At 43.3% G+C, this 16,445-nt stretch overlaps 1 protein-coding gene across 5 annotated transcripts; it reads right to left on the bottom strand.

The window, feature by feature from the left end:
* Window positions 1-2,789: 2,789 nt before the first annotated feature.
* Window positions 2,790-16,366, bottom strand: PNLDC1 (PARN like, ribonuclease domain containing 1). Of its 5 annotated transcripts, none has more exons than XM_040552835.1 (19): window positions 15,829-16,366; window positions 15,174-15,231; window positions 14,969-15,042; window positions 14,001-14,034; window positions 13,729-13,852; window positions 12,979-13,067; window positions 12,362-12,462; window positions 10,929-11,008; window positions 9,766-9,903; window positions 8,766-8,835; window positions 8,424-8,509; window positions 8,173-8,228; window positions 6,853-6,917; window positions 6,040-6,093; window positions 5,779-5,821; window positions 5,125-5,230; window positions 3,788-3,963; window positions 3,539-3,637; window positions 2,790-2,984 (listed from the first exon to the last, which is right to left on the bottom strand). In XM_040552835.1, the coding sequence occupies exons 1-19, from the start codon at window positions 15,902-15,904 to the stop codon at window positions 2,915-2,917; spliced, it is 1,599 nt and encodes a 532-aa protein (XP_040408769.1). In that variant the 5' UTR covers window positions 15,905-16,366; the 3' UTR covers window positions 2,790-2,914. The 5 variants fall into 5 exon arrangements, 4 of the variants coding, with proteins under 4 accessions (XP_040408769.1, XP_040408770.1, XP_040408771.1 ...); XM_040552834.1 differs by having other exon boundaries at window positions 2,791-2,984; window positions 6,853-6,920; XM_040552836.1 differs by lacking the exon at window positions 6,040-6,093 and having other exon boundaries at window positions 6,853-6,920.
* Between the last annotated feature and the right edge of the window lie 79 nt (window positions 16,367-16,445).

Genomic DNA, 16,445 nt, shown 5'->3' with positions numbered 1-16,445 from the left:
TAGGGATAGCGTAGACTCTTACATTTATGGCACCGTAGACTTTTTTGCATAATTGATAAAATGAACAGTGTTTTGGTGTTGCTTTCTTTTTTCAAAGCTAATGGTAATGATAAAATTCCTCAACAATGGTCTGGCAGGATGCTATTTCTTTTAATCTGAGGCAGTGCTGAGCTCCTATGCTGCAAGACTTCTGCTCTGGGTGTTCTGCAGCAGGAGATGCCCTGAGAGGTTACCCACCAGAGGCAGGAAGGTTAACTCAGAAAATAGGTATCTAATCATGAAGGTTTAAAAAAAAAAAAAGTACCAAAAATCAAATCGTTCTTAGAAGTTGATACATTCTGACCTGCGATGCTCCACTGCAGGGTAAGATACTTAACAGGGACCTTTACAATTGTTTCAGTGAGTGTTGGAATAATTCTTTCCAACCTTACAAGCTAAAGTGCAACTTCCTAACAGTGCTGAGAAGCAGGTGTACAACTGCTGCTGGGGACTTTGCTGCGGTCCACTTATTTCAGGAGGCAGGTTTCATTTCTGAGCTGCCAGCCCTCAGAGCCACCCAGCAACATCGGCCTGCACCTCTTCGGAGCTGGAGTTACAAGGCAGGTTGCACCACCTTGAGCTGGTTTCACAAGACTCTGAAGTACCTTCCCCTCCTTGCAGGAGGCATGTAAGAATGGGCGTAACCAGAACTACTGTTGATACTTCCCACCTGGATTAGTAACAATTCCCCCCCCAAGTCTGGAGCAAAAGCAACAGCTGAGGTCAGAATGGCCATATTGGCATGGTCAGAGATTTTACCTCAATCTAAAGCTGCTCAGAACTTGTAAACCTGTTCCCACAGATAAGAACTGCTGATCTGATTTGTCAGACTAGCCCCCAGCTACCCCATTTCATGGGAATTGACTGATAGCACATCTGACTGATGTCTTTAAAATACTCTCAGAAGCGAGTGACCCTAGGTTATTACACACTGGCAACTCATGTCTGAAAATTCTCCCAAGGAAGATCAGAAACCTGCTCATATTTCTTCTTCATGTATGCAATCTGAATGTAAACTTAACCGACTTAAAGGAGTATCTAGTAGGTCTAGAGCAACTATTATTTATAAGTTCTCCCAGATCTAATGCAGGAAACCCAAGTCTTGATTCAGTACAGTATTTGGCTGCATGAGGTATGTCTGTGCCTTGGAAAAGGAGAAGGCAGGGTCAGACCTATGGGCTGTTCTTGAGAAAGGGGTGAAAGGACCTCTGCTTTCTTCTAAATAGAAGCATGTTTCTTTAGAGGATAAACTACTGCCATAGTACTGCCGTGAGCCAATTCATTATTTGTCTGCTTGTCATTGGGAAAAGAAAATGGGAGAAAGGGAGCAAAAATTTAAGGACAGAACAATTGATTTCTTTATTCCTGAAATCAAAGTGCATACTCCCTTAAAAACTGCAGTGTTCCTCAAAGGTAACAGCACCTTGTGATCCCCAGATTGCAAAGATTAGATGCAAGGATGGCTGCATCTCCCCACATTTAGATAGCTAGCTGAATGGGGGACCTATAGAACAAGAGTATCATGTCCTAGCTCACATCCCAAGAAGTGTTTTTATAGGAAAATGAATGGTACTGCTTGTCACTCTTAGTGAAAACTTTCCCCAATCTACACAACACAGAGTGCCTGCACATGAGGTCTGTAGTGATGTTAGAAGACAAAAAAAACAAACACCTTACTTGCACTGGTATTTAAAGGAACATTGACATTGTGACAGAAAACCCCATCACTGAAGGGTTACAAAACACTGTAGGGGTTAACACTGAAGGGGTTACAAAAAAAACCCTCAGCTTCTATGCAGACAAATAACTGACTTATCTTATGAAATGAGAGGTGCAAACCACAAGCTGTGCAGAACTCACGAACCACATCTGAAGATACAATGCCCTACAGACCAGCAACGCAGCTAACCGTTAGCAGCAGTGTGCATGTGATCTTCACACACACTGCAATACTGTGTTGTTGCTTTAAGGTCCTCTGCAGCAATTCCCATTTTAGAGTAAAATAAAGGCAGATTCTACATATTATATGACCATGAGCCCCATTAAATTATATGGTGAGTGATGAAATCTAGGGACCATTATTTGGAAATCATGGATGGGCAGATTGTTTTTAAGAAGGTCATTTGTAAGAAAGATTTCTGAAGATGGCAGTCCCTGGACTGACAAATACTCTAGCTATATCATAGAAACTGATCTCAGTTTCTCAGAGTGCACGTCTCATCATATTTTTGGATAAAGGAGCACACACATGCTGTGCACTAGAAGCAAACACAAATATATGCCAACTCACCTGACCTGTGTATGTTCTACAAAATGCAAGCTGACAAATTCCACTCATCTGCAACTATCTTCAGCTCCACTACCACTGAAATGCACAACACTCACAGCACTGCAAATTATTTTCCATTCCCCATAATCCCTTATGAGCCTCAAGAGTGGTTTCTCCATCAGCTCTGCCCGTTTTCGTTTGGTAAACAGTGACATTTCCCCTGCTTTACAATTGATGTCAAAAATAGTCTCTTTCATTTCATAACTTGCACAACTTCAGCACAAATGTGTTTTATGCAGCAACATAAGCACTGAGAACAAACTGGGGTTATGAATAGCTGTGAAGAACCAATAGAAGATCAAAGTAAATTAGTCATCAAAAGAACCACCTCTCTCTTCAAGAGGGGGCTATGCTTTGAAGAGATTACAAAATAACACAAACCAGAAACCAATACATCCCCTTCAAAAGCTCATTTCTAAGAAATAGATTTTAAAAACTATTTTTTTCATACTTTATTGAATGAAGTGAAAATGAAACAAAACAGAACATAAACGTTCAAAAAAAAAATCAGCGTTCCTCATGTCTCATCTGAAAGAGAGTCGTTTACTATGAACAGCAAGGAGGTCCTCCGAGTACAAAGGCCAAGAGAGACCACAGCGCCACAATACCAGAGACTCTAAAGGACAAGAATGATAAAGCATTGTAAATAACTTACATTTAGGGCATAATTTTGCTCTTATTAAAAACTGAGACTCTTTTTCTAACTGTGTCAGGCCAGAAATTCACCATTCATGAGCACTGCTGCCACTCCTTCCAGAGGGATGCATTTTGAATCTGGAATTCTCTCCTGCTACTGAGCTTTCAACTCTGCTCCAGAAAAACCCACAGCCCTCCCACACCTGGGAGACTCTGCCTCTCTCTCCTCAAGCTTATTAGAGCTAGCACTGCAGCTCATTAAGGTAATCCTCTGTCTGCTATGATAGCACACGATTTTGTGCTCTCCATGGGGAAATGTTCTCTGGTTAATCGAGATCAAGTTTAAAGTCCTGCTGCCCAGGGATGGAAGATCACAAGCGATCCAGCGGTCAGCATGGGAACCTCCTTCTCAACTCCTTGATCTCGAGAAGGACACTGAGAAAGAGCAGCACACTGCTTCTGTGACAGGGCCTGGACACTATGAACAGAATCTTTCCCTCCCTCCTCCCCATTCATGTGATTTTTGTAACTCACTGCAACAAGCAGTTCACATGCGGAGAGTGCCTCCAGTGGCGATAGACAGAGATCTGCAGATTAGGGTGGTGTTTATAATCGCGTAGAACAAGCCTGACGCTGTAATGAAAGCAGATGTCATTAACCATGACTTGCAGGCTGCTTACAGCATCCCACAGATCAGGACAGAAATCTCTTTATCTAAGAGTTGTCATAACAGAGAGAGAAGGGGATCAAGGGACAGAAAGATAGGATTTTCCAGTCACTTACTGCTTAAATTTATTGGAGAGCAAAATGAACTGGTTCCCTGATAGCCTTCTGACATCAAAGCGACAAAGAGGTTTTAACTCCTGGTAAATCTGCCTTTCATTCATCTGTGGCCAGCCTCGGACATGGACAACCAAGAGAGGGGGATGTTGGCTGGGAACATCTTCCCCAGAAAAATTCTGGAAAATATGCAATACTGAGACATATCCGGGTTCAGAAATAGTACACAACTATAGAACTACAACAGAATCAGAAAACATGCAAAACATGACACAAAAAAATAGGACAGCATACCGCACAACTGTTGGTGCAAGGTTATTTTTCTTTTGTCCCAGGATTTTTCTAAACACGAATCATAAAGGCAAACTATTGCCACATAGAAAAACAGAGAAACAGCAAGCTCTCTTACAGAGCACAGAGAGTTAGGACAGTGTAAAGTGACTAACGCCATCCTATAAAATAACAATATTAATACACTGAGGCGGGAAAACTGCTTGGTGGGAAGGGGCCTGGGGGTACTGGTTGACAGCCATCTGAACATGAGCCAGCAGTGTGCTCAGGTAGCCAAGAAAGCCAACACCATCCTGGCTTGTATTTAGTGTGGGCAGCAGGACTAGGGAAGTGATTATCCTCCTGTACTTGGCTCTGGTGAGGCCATACCTTGAGTATGGTGTTTAGTTTTGGGCCCCTCGCTACAAGAAGGACATCGAGAAGCACATCCAAAGCAGCACAAAGCTGATGTAAGATCTAGAGAACAGGGCTCACAAGGAGCAGCTGAGGGAGCTGGGCTTATTTAGCCTACAGAAAAGGAGGCTCAGGGAAACCTTATGCTCTACAACTACCTCAAAGTAGTTGTAGCAAGGTGGGGGTTAGTCTTTTCTCCCAGGCAACAAGTGATGAAACAAGAGGAAATGGCCTCAAGTTGCACCAGGGAAGGTTAAGGTTGGATATATTAAGAAAAATTTCTTCAATGAAAGGGTTGTGATGCATTGCGACAGGCTGCCCAGGGAAGTGGTTGAGTCAGCAACCCCTGGAGGTATTCAGAAGACGTGTAGATGTGGACATGGCTTGGTGGTAAACTTGGCAGTGCTAAGTTAATAGTTAGACTTGATAACCTTAGAGGTCTTTTCCAACCAAAATGGCTCTATGATTCTATTTCATGAGGCAGAATTTCAACTCATTTGCCATTTTGAAAGGTCATTTGTGTCACTTGCATGGAGACAGCTTCTGTCAAGGTGGGCTCATCCACTGATGGATTTTTGTCCTCTAATGAAGCCATCAGCTAGGCTACTGACCTACGTACCCCACAAAGTGGTTACAGACCTGCAATTCATACGCACAATGCTTGAGGCACCACCTCGGATGAAATTCACCTTGTTCAGGTACTCGGCTAACACAGTGAGATATTGAGAGAAAGAAGGGTCAGCCTCCACTGTATCACTACATCTGAAAACAAAAAGGAACAATGTTTTGTCTCTCCAGGACTGCAGTGCCACACAAGATCTCTGGAACACAGAGCCCCCAAACTAGTGAGGGAAGAGGTATATCAAGGCTTGGTTTCTGCAGAATATACCAAAAAACCACAAGCAGGGGGAAGGGATTTGAATAGAAACTTAACTGGCTGAAAGTCACTGAATCACACAGATTTCAAAAATGGAAAGTAATGGAAAATGATTTGACCCTTACCCAAGTGAACTGAACTTGAGAGAGCTTGTTCAAGGATAAAGGATTCACTATGCCATTTCCCAACCCCTGAGCCATCTCATGGCCCCTGATTACATTTTCAAAATGTCAGCTTTGACATAAATCTACTACTTTCAGATTTATAAAATAACCATCTAATTAGAACAGTGACATTTTCAATAACACTTTCTCTTATCCAAAAGGAAGGTCTGACTGAAAAACAAGAAGTCAGCCAGAGCAAACTCAGGACTGTTTTCTGTAAGACTCATCTGTGTAACAAGATTTTTGATAAACATTTAAACACCACTCACTTTGTCACTCTGCGTAATAGCAAATGAGCTGACTTCAGAAGAACTAGAAGGAGAAACAATGATACTTTAGAACAAAAATATAGAAACATAACTAAATAAATGGAACTATGGAAAGTAAAAAAAACTCACCGAAGTGCAGGTAAGTTACTAAGAACAAGACTGTGTATAAACAAATATTACTTAGCATGAAGTAAACAGAGCAGGAAATGGATTGCCAAGCCCCAACAAAAATGTTCAAGAAGCGTTTGAGAAGCATTTTACCTGAACCACAGAGAAATGCATCATAGCCTGCTTCATGAGGAGATTTCTTCTCAGCTGTAAGTGTCCAACAAAATCAAAAAGAAGTAAAAACCTGCAGCACGCTGTGGCAACTGCTTGGCCACAGAATCCCTTTTTTTCCCATCCCTCAGCAGTTTCCTTCCTTCCCTTAACGCCTTTACACCCGACTGCACGTCTACAATTCTACGAGGCATTTTAAAATGTAACCAACTGAAAGGCAGCAGTTACACCAACAGCTGAAGAGCTTAGTAAGATGCACATAAAAAATAAAATGAACATTCATGAAAACCTAAAACAAATTGTGTTTTATGCTACTGATGGCATGAGAACCGCTTCAAAACACAGGAGGCCATGGGCTGCAGGACACCAGGAGAGGTGTGAAAGTTCTGTGAGCCACCTAGCTTAGCTGTTTTCTGGGACCTCCCTGCCACTAGCTCCCTCTACTTCCCCTTCTGGGATTGCTGCTTCCTACCTTCCCTTGCCCAAGGGCTGTTGACTCTTCACTGCACCAAGTTGGGCTCAGTTCAGCCCATCTGAGTGTAAACGCCATTTGTGCTAGCAGCTCGGTGTAAACCTCTGCGTCCTGCCCTGCGTTACCCCCGGCAGCTACCAGGGAGGAGCAGAGCATGTAACTTTCTGTGAGCCCAGGCCTTGGGCCAGAACAGACACGCAACAGAAGCCCTGTGTAAATTCAGCAGTCCTACCAACATTCACTCATGCTTTGCACATGGACATCCACGTGATAAAACAAAACCCTTAAGCTACCCAACTTTGGAGACATGCTTAAAAACATACCGTATCGTGAACAGTCACTTGCAAGAGCAATCACTGGGCCCGTTGGATCCATGGGGTTTAGGTTGCTGCTGAAGACAAATGGATGCGTGAAATTTTTGTCCTTCCTCGGTATGTTAGAGACAAGTTATATGCCACGCTTTCCTGTTCTCTAGAGACCTGCGGCTTCATTTTAGAAAAAGCTATTGAAGACTTTAAAAGGAACTTTGGTAGTATCCTATTAAACAGTGAGATTCTTTGCTGAACTCTAACAGTCTTCCTGAAAACTAACTCCTAAATACTACCTCAGTCTCCTCCCCCAGCCAAAACTTCTAAGCAGCAAATCTGCTCTAATTGCAAATAAAAATGCGAATTAAACTAAAAGTCAATGGACAACTTCAAGGAGAGAAGTTGTTTAGATGGCTCTCTCTGAACGCTATTTGAATGGGGGACTCAGGGGGATAGATTAAACAGATACCCATGGAATGATTGAAATAAAAAAGAACAAAAAAGCATCAAAACTCTGAGAATCTGCAGTCTGAAAATGCTACAAAACAAGGAACAGTACTGTTTTTATAAGCTCTAATTTGGCATCTACTTCTTGGGAGTAGGGGTGAGGGGGAAGAGGAAGTTTTGCTTTTCTTACTAAGTGTTTTAATACACATGCACAAACAATTTATCCAAAGAGCAAGTGTAAAAGAGAGAAGTCTTCTACCACATCATGGTTAAGCTCATGAAATAGGGTATCTATCAATGCTCCACTTGATCACTGTGTTTAATTACTGCTTTGGGCTCAGTGCTAAGAACAGCTCTTTCCTGGGAGCTAGCATTTGAAATTAGGGTATGTTTTCACTGAGAACTTAAACTCATTCATAACATACATAAACTCATTCATCAACTCACAACATAAACTCATTCATTTCATAACATGCCATACAGAACACACAAATGTAGAAATGTGTGTAAGGCTATCTGCAAGCCAACCTTGAGACCAATAAAATGAAGGTGGAAAGCTCCTACAAAGCTCTGTAGCCCTGCCTGATATTCAGGAATGTAGGCAGCACTACAACCACATAACTAACATGAAACATTTCAGTTACACGATATAGACTAGATTTTATGGACTCTAGGCCCATAAAGCTCTGATATGAGAACTGACTTTTAGGACAAATACTTCACTCCACAATAACTTTATAAGAAAGATGAGAAAATCTTTGGCTCTTAAATTTAAAAAGACAAGAAACCATCTGGAAAATATCTAGGAAAAGGGAAATAACGAATATACAAAGTATCTTTCCCAAGAAAACAAAGCCATTGCAGAAGCTTCTATAGCCCACCACTGACCTGCACAAAACCTCATACACCTCCAAAAGAGTAGATACTCGAGGAAACTGATAATTCTGTAACAGAAGAACGCATTAGAAAACCGCATGAGCTCATTTAGTGGTACTGCTGATTCATTAAATGTGATCTCAGATCAGAGTGTCTCATGGACTGGTCACAGTTCTGTAACCACAGTGCACTCAGGAAAGGTGTTCTCTCTTCTGGGTGAAAGACAAGCTTTAACACCACACAGAAGCACCTTTGCATCCTACCTTCCAGATGGATTTTGTTACGGTCTTGGTGTCTATGAGGACAGGGAACAGGTTGTGAATATTTCTTTTAAACTCTTCATAGCTTTCTGAAAGCAAAACGCATGGATAAAAACATTATGAAACTGAGGAAAAGCCAATGGTATTTCACCTGAATAAGAAAGGGAGGTGCAGTCAGAGGAACGATGCCCTGCTCCAGCAGTTGGAGTGCAGAAGAGGTGACTAGCACCAAGCACTGAAGGTGGCTGGGGCGGTGAATGCCCACTGTGCTAACCCTACCATCCCTGCTGCAAAGGCAGCTGCCTGCGGCACAGACATAGGGACAGCAGATACGTACAGCATTACCTGGAAGGGGTTTGTAGAACTTGTCATGAAGATGACAGAGGTCCACGAACATGTTATGTCCCACCAGCGGCTATTGGAAGAACGTAAGCATAACAGCCTGTTGGAGCACATTTCTGCATAAGGACTCAGATGTAACCCACCTCAGACCTGCTCAACAGCTCTCTTTCCTCCCATGGACAGCATCCACACGCACTCATACAGAAGTCGTTCAGGTTGCAAAGGTCATAGAAGGACTTGTGCTTTCAGGAAATCAGACTTGTGGACTTTCTGAACAGGGTATTTTTCAGTAGTATCCTATTTTGAATAGATCTAAGAAACTATGGGCTAGATTCTCAGTTCAGGTGAACAGTGCTAGCATCTTTCAGCGATCGCATTTGTAGGCCCACCCAGAAGGGGAACGACAGTTTTCAGGCCTAAACTCTTCTGAGGCTGAAATTCATTCAATAATCATCTGCATACAGAACATAAGAATTGCCACATACAATCACACCAACAGCCTATGTGGCCCAATAAATGCGTCTGCCACATGCTGAAAAGCACAGTATCTTGCCCCAACGGCAAGAATCTGCTCAGCTTTCTTCGATGGTGACTCATGCTGTGTAATGCAAGGATTTTCAGCATTGCGGACTCCTGCCTTTTCTCAAGTAGTTTAAGAAATACATTGCAGAATGGTTTCTGACTCACTCTCCCCAGTCTCATTTGGTCTGCAGGATTAACAGAAGAGTAACACAGGGAAATCCAGCATTGAGATCAATAATTCTGAGTATGCTTTGAGAGAGGAACCTGGTCAGTAAGATCATGTTATGTTTAACACACATTTTTTCTAACCACGACTGCAATCTAAGAATTCATCTCAGTTTTCCTGACAGCTAAACAGGATTGTTACACTGAATGAGCTGAGTCACTCAACACAAACTACTTCTTTATCTTTTATCTCTACATCCAGTGTAGTAAATTAAAAATAAAGCTGAAAAAATAGAGTAGAGACAAGGCTTTTTACCTTTTTAGCTTTAACAAGTATCTGGAAAAGGTTGGTAAAGCCTCGGGCAGACATGAGAATCAGCTCCTTCCGGCAGTAGTCATAAGAAGAGTTTTCCAGAAGCCGACGCTGTTGCAGACTCACTTTTTTCACCACCACCTGAAAAGAATAGATATTGGATACCTCAGCCTCCCACACTAGCTGTATGTGCATTGCTTATTGGGGTTCAGTAATGCTGAGGACTTGTGTTCAGCTTCTAGGCTATGAGGGATAGAGAAATAGCATGTTCCTGGGACCTCAAAACGGCCTTGCTTCTCTTCCCTACTGAGATCAGTGCTCCAGTAATAAAAAAAAAAAGTCCTGTTCTAATGGTGTCTTATTAATGCTTCTCTTTTTAACAGAGTGGTTCCTACCACAGATACTTTGGACCACAATAAACATAATTCAATTTAATTTTATGCCAATATCGTAAGTTCGTGGCACTGAAAAACTGAAAAAAAGAGAGCAATCACACAAACTGAATCCTCAAAGGCTGTGCTTCAGGTGAGTGGGATGAGTAAATCTGTCACTCTGTTGACACTTGTTATCAAGCCAAAAGAGTACCAATGTAAAAAAAAGACTTCTGTAATCTATGTCTAAACAACTGACTGTTAAGACTCATGCCATGTTTTGAGGAGTCCACAGCCTTACGTTTAATTCAGAAAATACTGCACCAAATATGAAAAAAAGATGAAAAAGGCATACCCTACTAAAACAAGCCATATTAAGAGTGAAAGTATTCAAAGCAACTATATGGCAAAAGGTCAGCAAAGGAAAAAAAACACCACTAAAAAAGGCTAAAAACTGCACATTCCTGTGAAGGTATAGAAAGAGCGATCTATCAAAGTCTAAAGACAGGAAGAAAGTCCCTGCAGAGCCCCTCCAAGGACAAACACTTCCAGTTCAACGTATTTTGTGGCTACAGGTGAAATAAAAACCAAAGTTATTCAATTTTGTAATATCCCAAGGAAAGAGATCCAGAATCAACACTGCCCAGAACATTCTTTTTTTGTTTGTTTTTGTTTTCTCCTCCTGGACCCTTATTATGAAAAGTACAAGCAACATTTTGGTGCCTCTATGAGAATGCCAGTTCTATCTATCTAGACAGAAACCCTCTTTTCAAAAGGTCCAAGTTTCCAGCTCACCTCACTGGCTTCAAGAGGCTGCGTCCAAACATTTTGGAGAGCTTGTCTCAGCACCAGCTGAACTTCAAGCATCTGAGAGCCTAAGGCAGAAAAGAAATAGCAAAATCTTCAGAGGTGCAGAGAAGCCTATTTGGAAAACACTTCTTTTCTAGACAGAAGGACTGACCAGATGTTTCTCCTCCAGCGTACAAAAAATAGTCCTGAATATATGATTTTGGTACATTCCTGTTCACATGACGACAGCAAAAAAGTCAGTGAGAATTTCAGTCAAATAAGCCTTTGTGAGGACATAGAGGAAAGCAGAAGACCAACTGAAAACAAGAAGAGGGAAGAAGGTAACCATGAGCACTCTGAAAAAGACCATCTGTGTTTGTGAAAGGTGTCAGAGCAACACACACTCAGAAGCCAAGCACAGATGAGAGGTAGCTGATAACGAATTAACCTCTGTCATTTTACGAACAGCATACTAAAAGACCCTTTAATCAGTCTCAGTGCTTAAATAAATCTTTTTATTCAGTCACTGGTGCTTGCTGTTGCCAGATCCTATTGAAGTTTCATTATCGTATCTACTACAGCAGTTGTAGTAGATATGAAACTGAGCACACACTCTACCCTCTGTATTTCACACTTTTGGACTGAGGGGAAAAATAACAAAAGTATCAACAGACAAAGCATTAAATACTTTCAGTCCTTCCTAACCTTTTCCTGTGTTTCACCCCGCGACCTAGAGGATTAAGGTTCGGTCTTCATGAACAAACTACAAATTAGCCTCTGCTACAATTCTATGTACTTCTGCTCCCCCAGAATAGCACAGAGACTTCTCAACTCTGCTACTGTGCCTCCTAAAAGCTAACCCAGGCTGCAAGTGGCCTCTTATCACCACTGACATTATTTCTTCCTGTGGCTCCATGTGCTTGTTACTGCACAAGGGAGGCAACAAACTCTGGAAGGAGACGCACCTTTCCCTTCTCTGAGGGGAAGGAAACACCACAAAACAACAAAAAACAAACAAACAACAAAAAAAAGATCACCCAGGGCTGAAAACAAGTCCATTGCAAACAAGTCCAAAGTTCTCCTGATTCAGATCAACTACAAATTCTCCAGCTGCTACTCTGAAGAAGTACAAAATAGAAGCCAATTACCACAAAGCAAGCTCTCCTCATCCCAGCACCCAGACATCACCTTCACCACAGAAAGACCCAATGCCACAAGAGTGCAGAAAAGCAGAGCTCAGAGATGAATTCCTGACAAGAATGGGGGCACAGACAGAGGCAAAGGGCTGTAAAGGCAGGATGGGCACATGTGCTTTCATTCTCAAGAGACTTGTTTAAGAGAACAGGCAGCAAAGGACATGAGCAGCCCCAGATGTTCATGAGAAGTGATGAAGCCACTCAGAGCCCGCAGGTACCTAAGGGAGGCGCCCTGTTTCATACCGCTCAGGTCCTTCAGAATCATAGTCTCCCCTTCCTCTGCTGCTACTATCCAACAGGTCACTTCATCAATAGCCTTCTTCAGCACATCCCTGTCCACAGCACTAAAGCAGGATCAGAGAGAAAGAGGGAGAGCAAGAGAAATTATTTTTTATTTGTTCGTTTTATAGATGAGACTCATGCCTTGCTGTAGGAATGCCGAAGCATTTCCCAAATATGCACCTCTCCAAATTGTGCCCTGTGATCTTTTCTATCTAAACATCAAGAAACACGCTTCTGTACCGTGTGGGTGACTGAGCACAGGTTGCCCGGAGAGATTGTGGGGTCTCCCTCCTTGGAGACCCTCAAAAGACACCTGGACGTGGGCCTGGGCAAGCAGCTTTGGGTGGCCCTGCTTGCGGAGGGGGTTGGACCAGGTGGCCCCCAGAGGCCCCTGCCAAACTCAGCCAGTCCGTGGTTCTGTGATCTCAGTCCTCCTCTGGGCAGACCACAGCATGCAGGAAGAGCTGGCAGTGAGGCATTCAGATCAACACATTTTACTGATTTACAAAACATGATCTGGGTGAAGGTGAGCTGTCAACAGCATCAGTACAGGAGCCACCTCTCTGGATAAGGCTCACCTGCAGACTCTCCAGCTACCCTCTGAGAGACGCTGGTTAAGGCTCTTCTCCTGTAACTCGTTCATGTACGGGATTCCATCTTTCAGGAACTGAAGGGGAAAAAATTGCTTACTTACTCTCCCCTGGGCTTTCTTGCACCAAATTAAAGAATAGCAGGTTAGCCAGTTCCAAAACTGGCATGTATTTGGGAAATGCTGGTGTTTCTCGTTCTCAAAATATCTTCTCCAAAAATACCAACTGTAGGTAATCCAAGATCTATTTGTACATAAAGGAAGACGCTTTTTTTTGCTCTGCTTTTACCTTTCCTTTACTGAGATACTTCAAATGTCAAGATACCAACGTATGATGCGACCTATGCAAAATTGCTAAACAGTGCTCTTATGTAACAACAGTCTCAGTTTTATGGGAAGCGTGGCAATGCATAAGATACAGGTAAACTGAGACTTCCCCACCTTCGTGGCAAGTAAAAACTCCCACTGGGGTCTCTTTAGTGACTTCTAAGCTCAACAGAGTAGTGTTTTCATCTATGGGAATCTGTCTTAGGCTGACAAAGATGTGGATATTGCCTCTCAGGCGCTTCAGAAAACCAGTGCTCACACTCCCTATTGATAATGAACCACACAATGGATTCATACATTAGGAAGAAGCTGCCTACCCCAAGAATGTATCATTTAGGGATATTAATCATAGTTTCTCCTAGAATTGAACAAACCTCCTCTGTTCTAGATTCCTGGCATAGAGACTACATACCTTATTAAAGTCAAAGCCATAATGAGACAGGAATTGAATGCTAGATGCTGAGAGGGTGAATTCAACATCCGTAACTCCCAATGTTGAGGGAAAGAGAGAAAAGTTGTACGAATGCACCACATACCTACAACGAAAAGAAAAATCTCTCTAGAAGATGATTATAAGAAATGACACAGCCCTTCCCAAGAGATTTCTGCATGAAAGCTCAACCGTGCTGTCTACTTTTTAACAGAAAAGCACAAGTCTATGTGGAAAGGATGCTTTTTACTTACTTGTTTGAATCTTCTTTTGAGAATATTGCCAGCCCTGCAAGAGAGGGAGACCTGAATTGAAATGGTGATGTTGAGCTCATGTCTACAAATACCATGAAAATGAAATCAGTGATGTGAGGATCCCTGAAGGAGTGCATGTTTCTCATTCACTAACACCACGCTGCAATCTTTACAGAAACTGTCAGGCCACCCTCCAGCTCCTTGACATCCCTAAAAGCTCTTCACTGTTCAGTTAAGCAAGAAGTCAGGTCTGGTTAAGCAGTAAAGAGCCTGAGCGAGGGGTGAGAAGAGGGGAGTCAGTGACAGAAGTCTCCAACTATGCACACGTAGGCCAGTGGGTCCAGCTACACTACAAAAGCACATGGAAGGAGCTGGGTATTTAGGTCCTCATTTTCCTATTAATCCCTAAAAAACACATTAAGATCTTACAAAGATAAAGGGTTTGAAGAAATTTAAAACACTTCTGGACTTCTGGAGTTTGGCTCTTGACCTTTAACTGGTTCTTAAGAAAACTATTAATAGCCCTCCACCACTACCCCCTTCTCTTGTTGACTTTTTTTTCCCCTCCATTTTAGGAACATCAGAAATACCATCCTTTGTCTTTCTCTCTCATAGTCCCCTTTACACATACATCATATCAACGACAGCCTTGAATAGAAGCTGCTATCACTTAGTTCTTGCTTGCACCCTTGGTTTTTATAGCTCTGTATTTTATCTGTAATTTTAAAATATGATAACTTTAGACCAGGAAGAAGTATATGGCCCACCTGACTTTAAATTATTTACAATATTAACAAGCTAATAGCAGAAACATCAGAGAAAAACAAACAAACCAACCAACCTACCATTGCAAACAAATGGCTCTGTAAACAGAATTCAAACGTAGGGCTTCAAGGGCTCACCAGCCAGCAAAGGCCAGTTACAAGGTGGACCTCAGGAGACCATGCTCTCTGTTGAGCAGCACTTACCGAGCTGGGTGACTGTGAAGCGCTGAACGCTCTGCCTGACCTTCAGGTACCGCTCGGCGGGGGAATCAAAGAGGCTATTAAAATAAAACCCAAAGCGCGGGGTGGGGGAAGGGGAACGAAAGTGAGAACTGTGGCGATGCACAAGTTGGCTTTCACAAAGCCTGAACAGCAATTCTTCCTCACGTTTAAAGTCCAGCAGCTTTACCTGGGCTGGTTATTTTGTGGGAAAGCCGAGTATAAGCCAGTGAACTCCATATCAAGGCCTGTTGGAGAGAGAAAGAATACCAAAACAAAGCAAAATGAACAAAATATGAAGCGTGCATTTCACCAGCAGCTGGACAAGGATCTCTGAAGGACCTCTCTTCACCCCGACCTCTTTGTTAAACCCAACAGCAGGTTCAGAAGAAAAAATGGATCAACTGCTGCAAGAAGGAACCCCCTCCCTCCCTGACCGATTTCTCAAAACGAGCAAAGGGAAGCGCCCTTTCTGGGAGAAGCCTGCCTCACCGCTTGTACGTAACACAATAAATGAGAGCAGCAGCCTTCACTCTCCTGTTTCCTCAGGGGTCGTTACAAAGCAAAGGCTGTTTTAATGCCGCCCTCTACATATTCCCATTTTCCTTCCAAAAGTCTCCCAAGGCTCTCATTCTGAAAAGCACCCCCGCACCCCCACGGGGCTCACTCTCAGCAAGCACAAGCACACTTGCTCCACCTAGCTCCCCTCTCACGCCGCTCTGCAACAGCAGCCACAGCTCCTCTTTCCCACACCAGCGAAAGAGAGGCAAGCTTCGAGGGGGGGGGGCACCAGAGGGGCTGCGCTCAGGGGGGCTGCGCGGGCCCCCCGCAGCCCCGGCGCTCACCCAGGAAGGCGGCGCGGCGGACACGGTCCCGCAGGCCGGGCAGGAGCCGCCCGAAGCCCGCAGCCCCCACGTCCATCGCCCCCAGGACGCTCCGGGACCCAGCTCCGCTCCGCCCCGCTGCCCCAGCGCCTGCGCGCCGCCGGCCCCGGGGCTGAACGGGAAAGGGGAAATGGGCTGCGATATAAGGGGCGGGTCGCGACACCCGACACACCTGGGGGCCAGGGAGCCGACGGGATGAGAAGCAACGGGCATCTTACACCCAGGCCTAGGTAAGGGTTGCAAGAAAGCTGCAAAGACGAGTAAGGGGAATGCAAACTTCTGTGTTCTTTTTGTTGGTGGTGGGTTTTTTTTGTTTGTTTGTTTGTTTTTTACCAAGTTTAGCATGTAACTTTGTTACTGTACTAAACACCCACCTGATGCCTGTCTGCTAAATCAGGCTGACAGCATACAAGGACCAAATATTTAACATTTCCAGGGTTCAGGTTGAAACGACGAAAATGAAATATTGAAAATTTGTTCAGAAATTACTGAATTCCAAAATAAAATCTGGTATTTGAGTGACCAGCAGTAAGGTTGAACTATGAGAAGGGTTTATCCTAGCCTTAGAAGAAAGGTGT

Source organism: Cygnus olor, chromosome 3, assembly GCF_009769625.2.
Source record: "Cygnus olor isolate bCygOlo1 chromosome 3, bCygOlo1.pri.v2, whole genome shotgun sequence".
Lineage (NCBI taxonomy): Eukaryota > Metazoa > Chordata > Aves > Anseriformes > Anatidae > Cygnus > Cygnus olor.
This window is presented reverse-complemented; position numbering and strand designations above follow the sequence as displayed.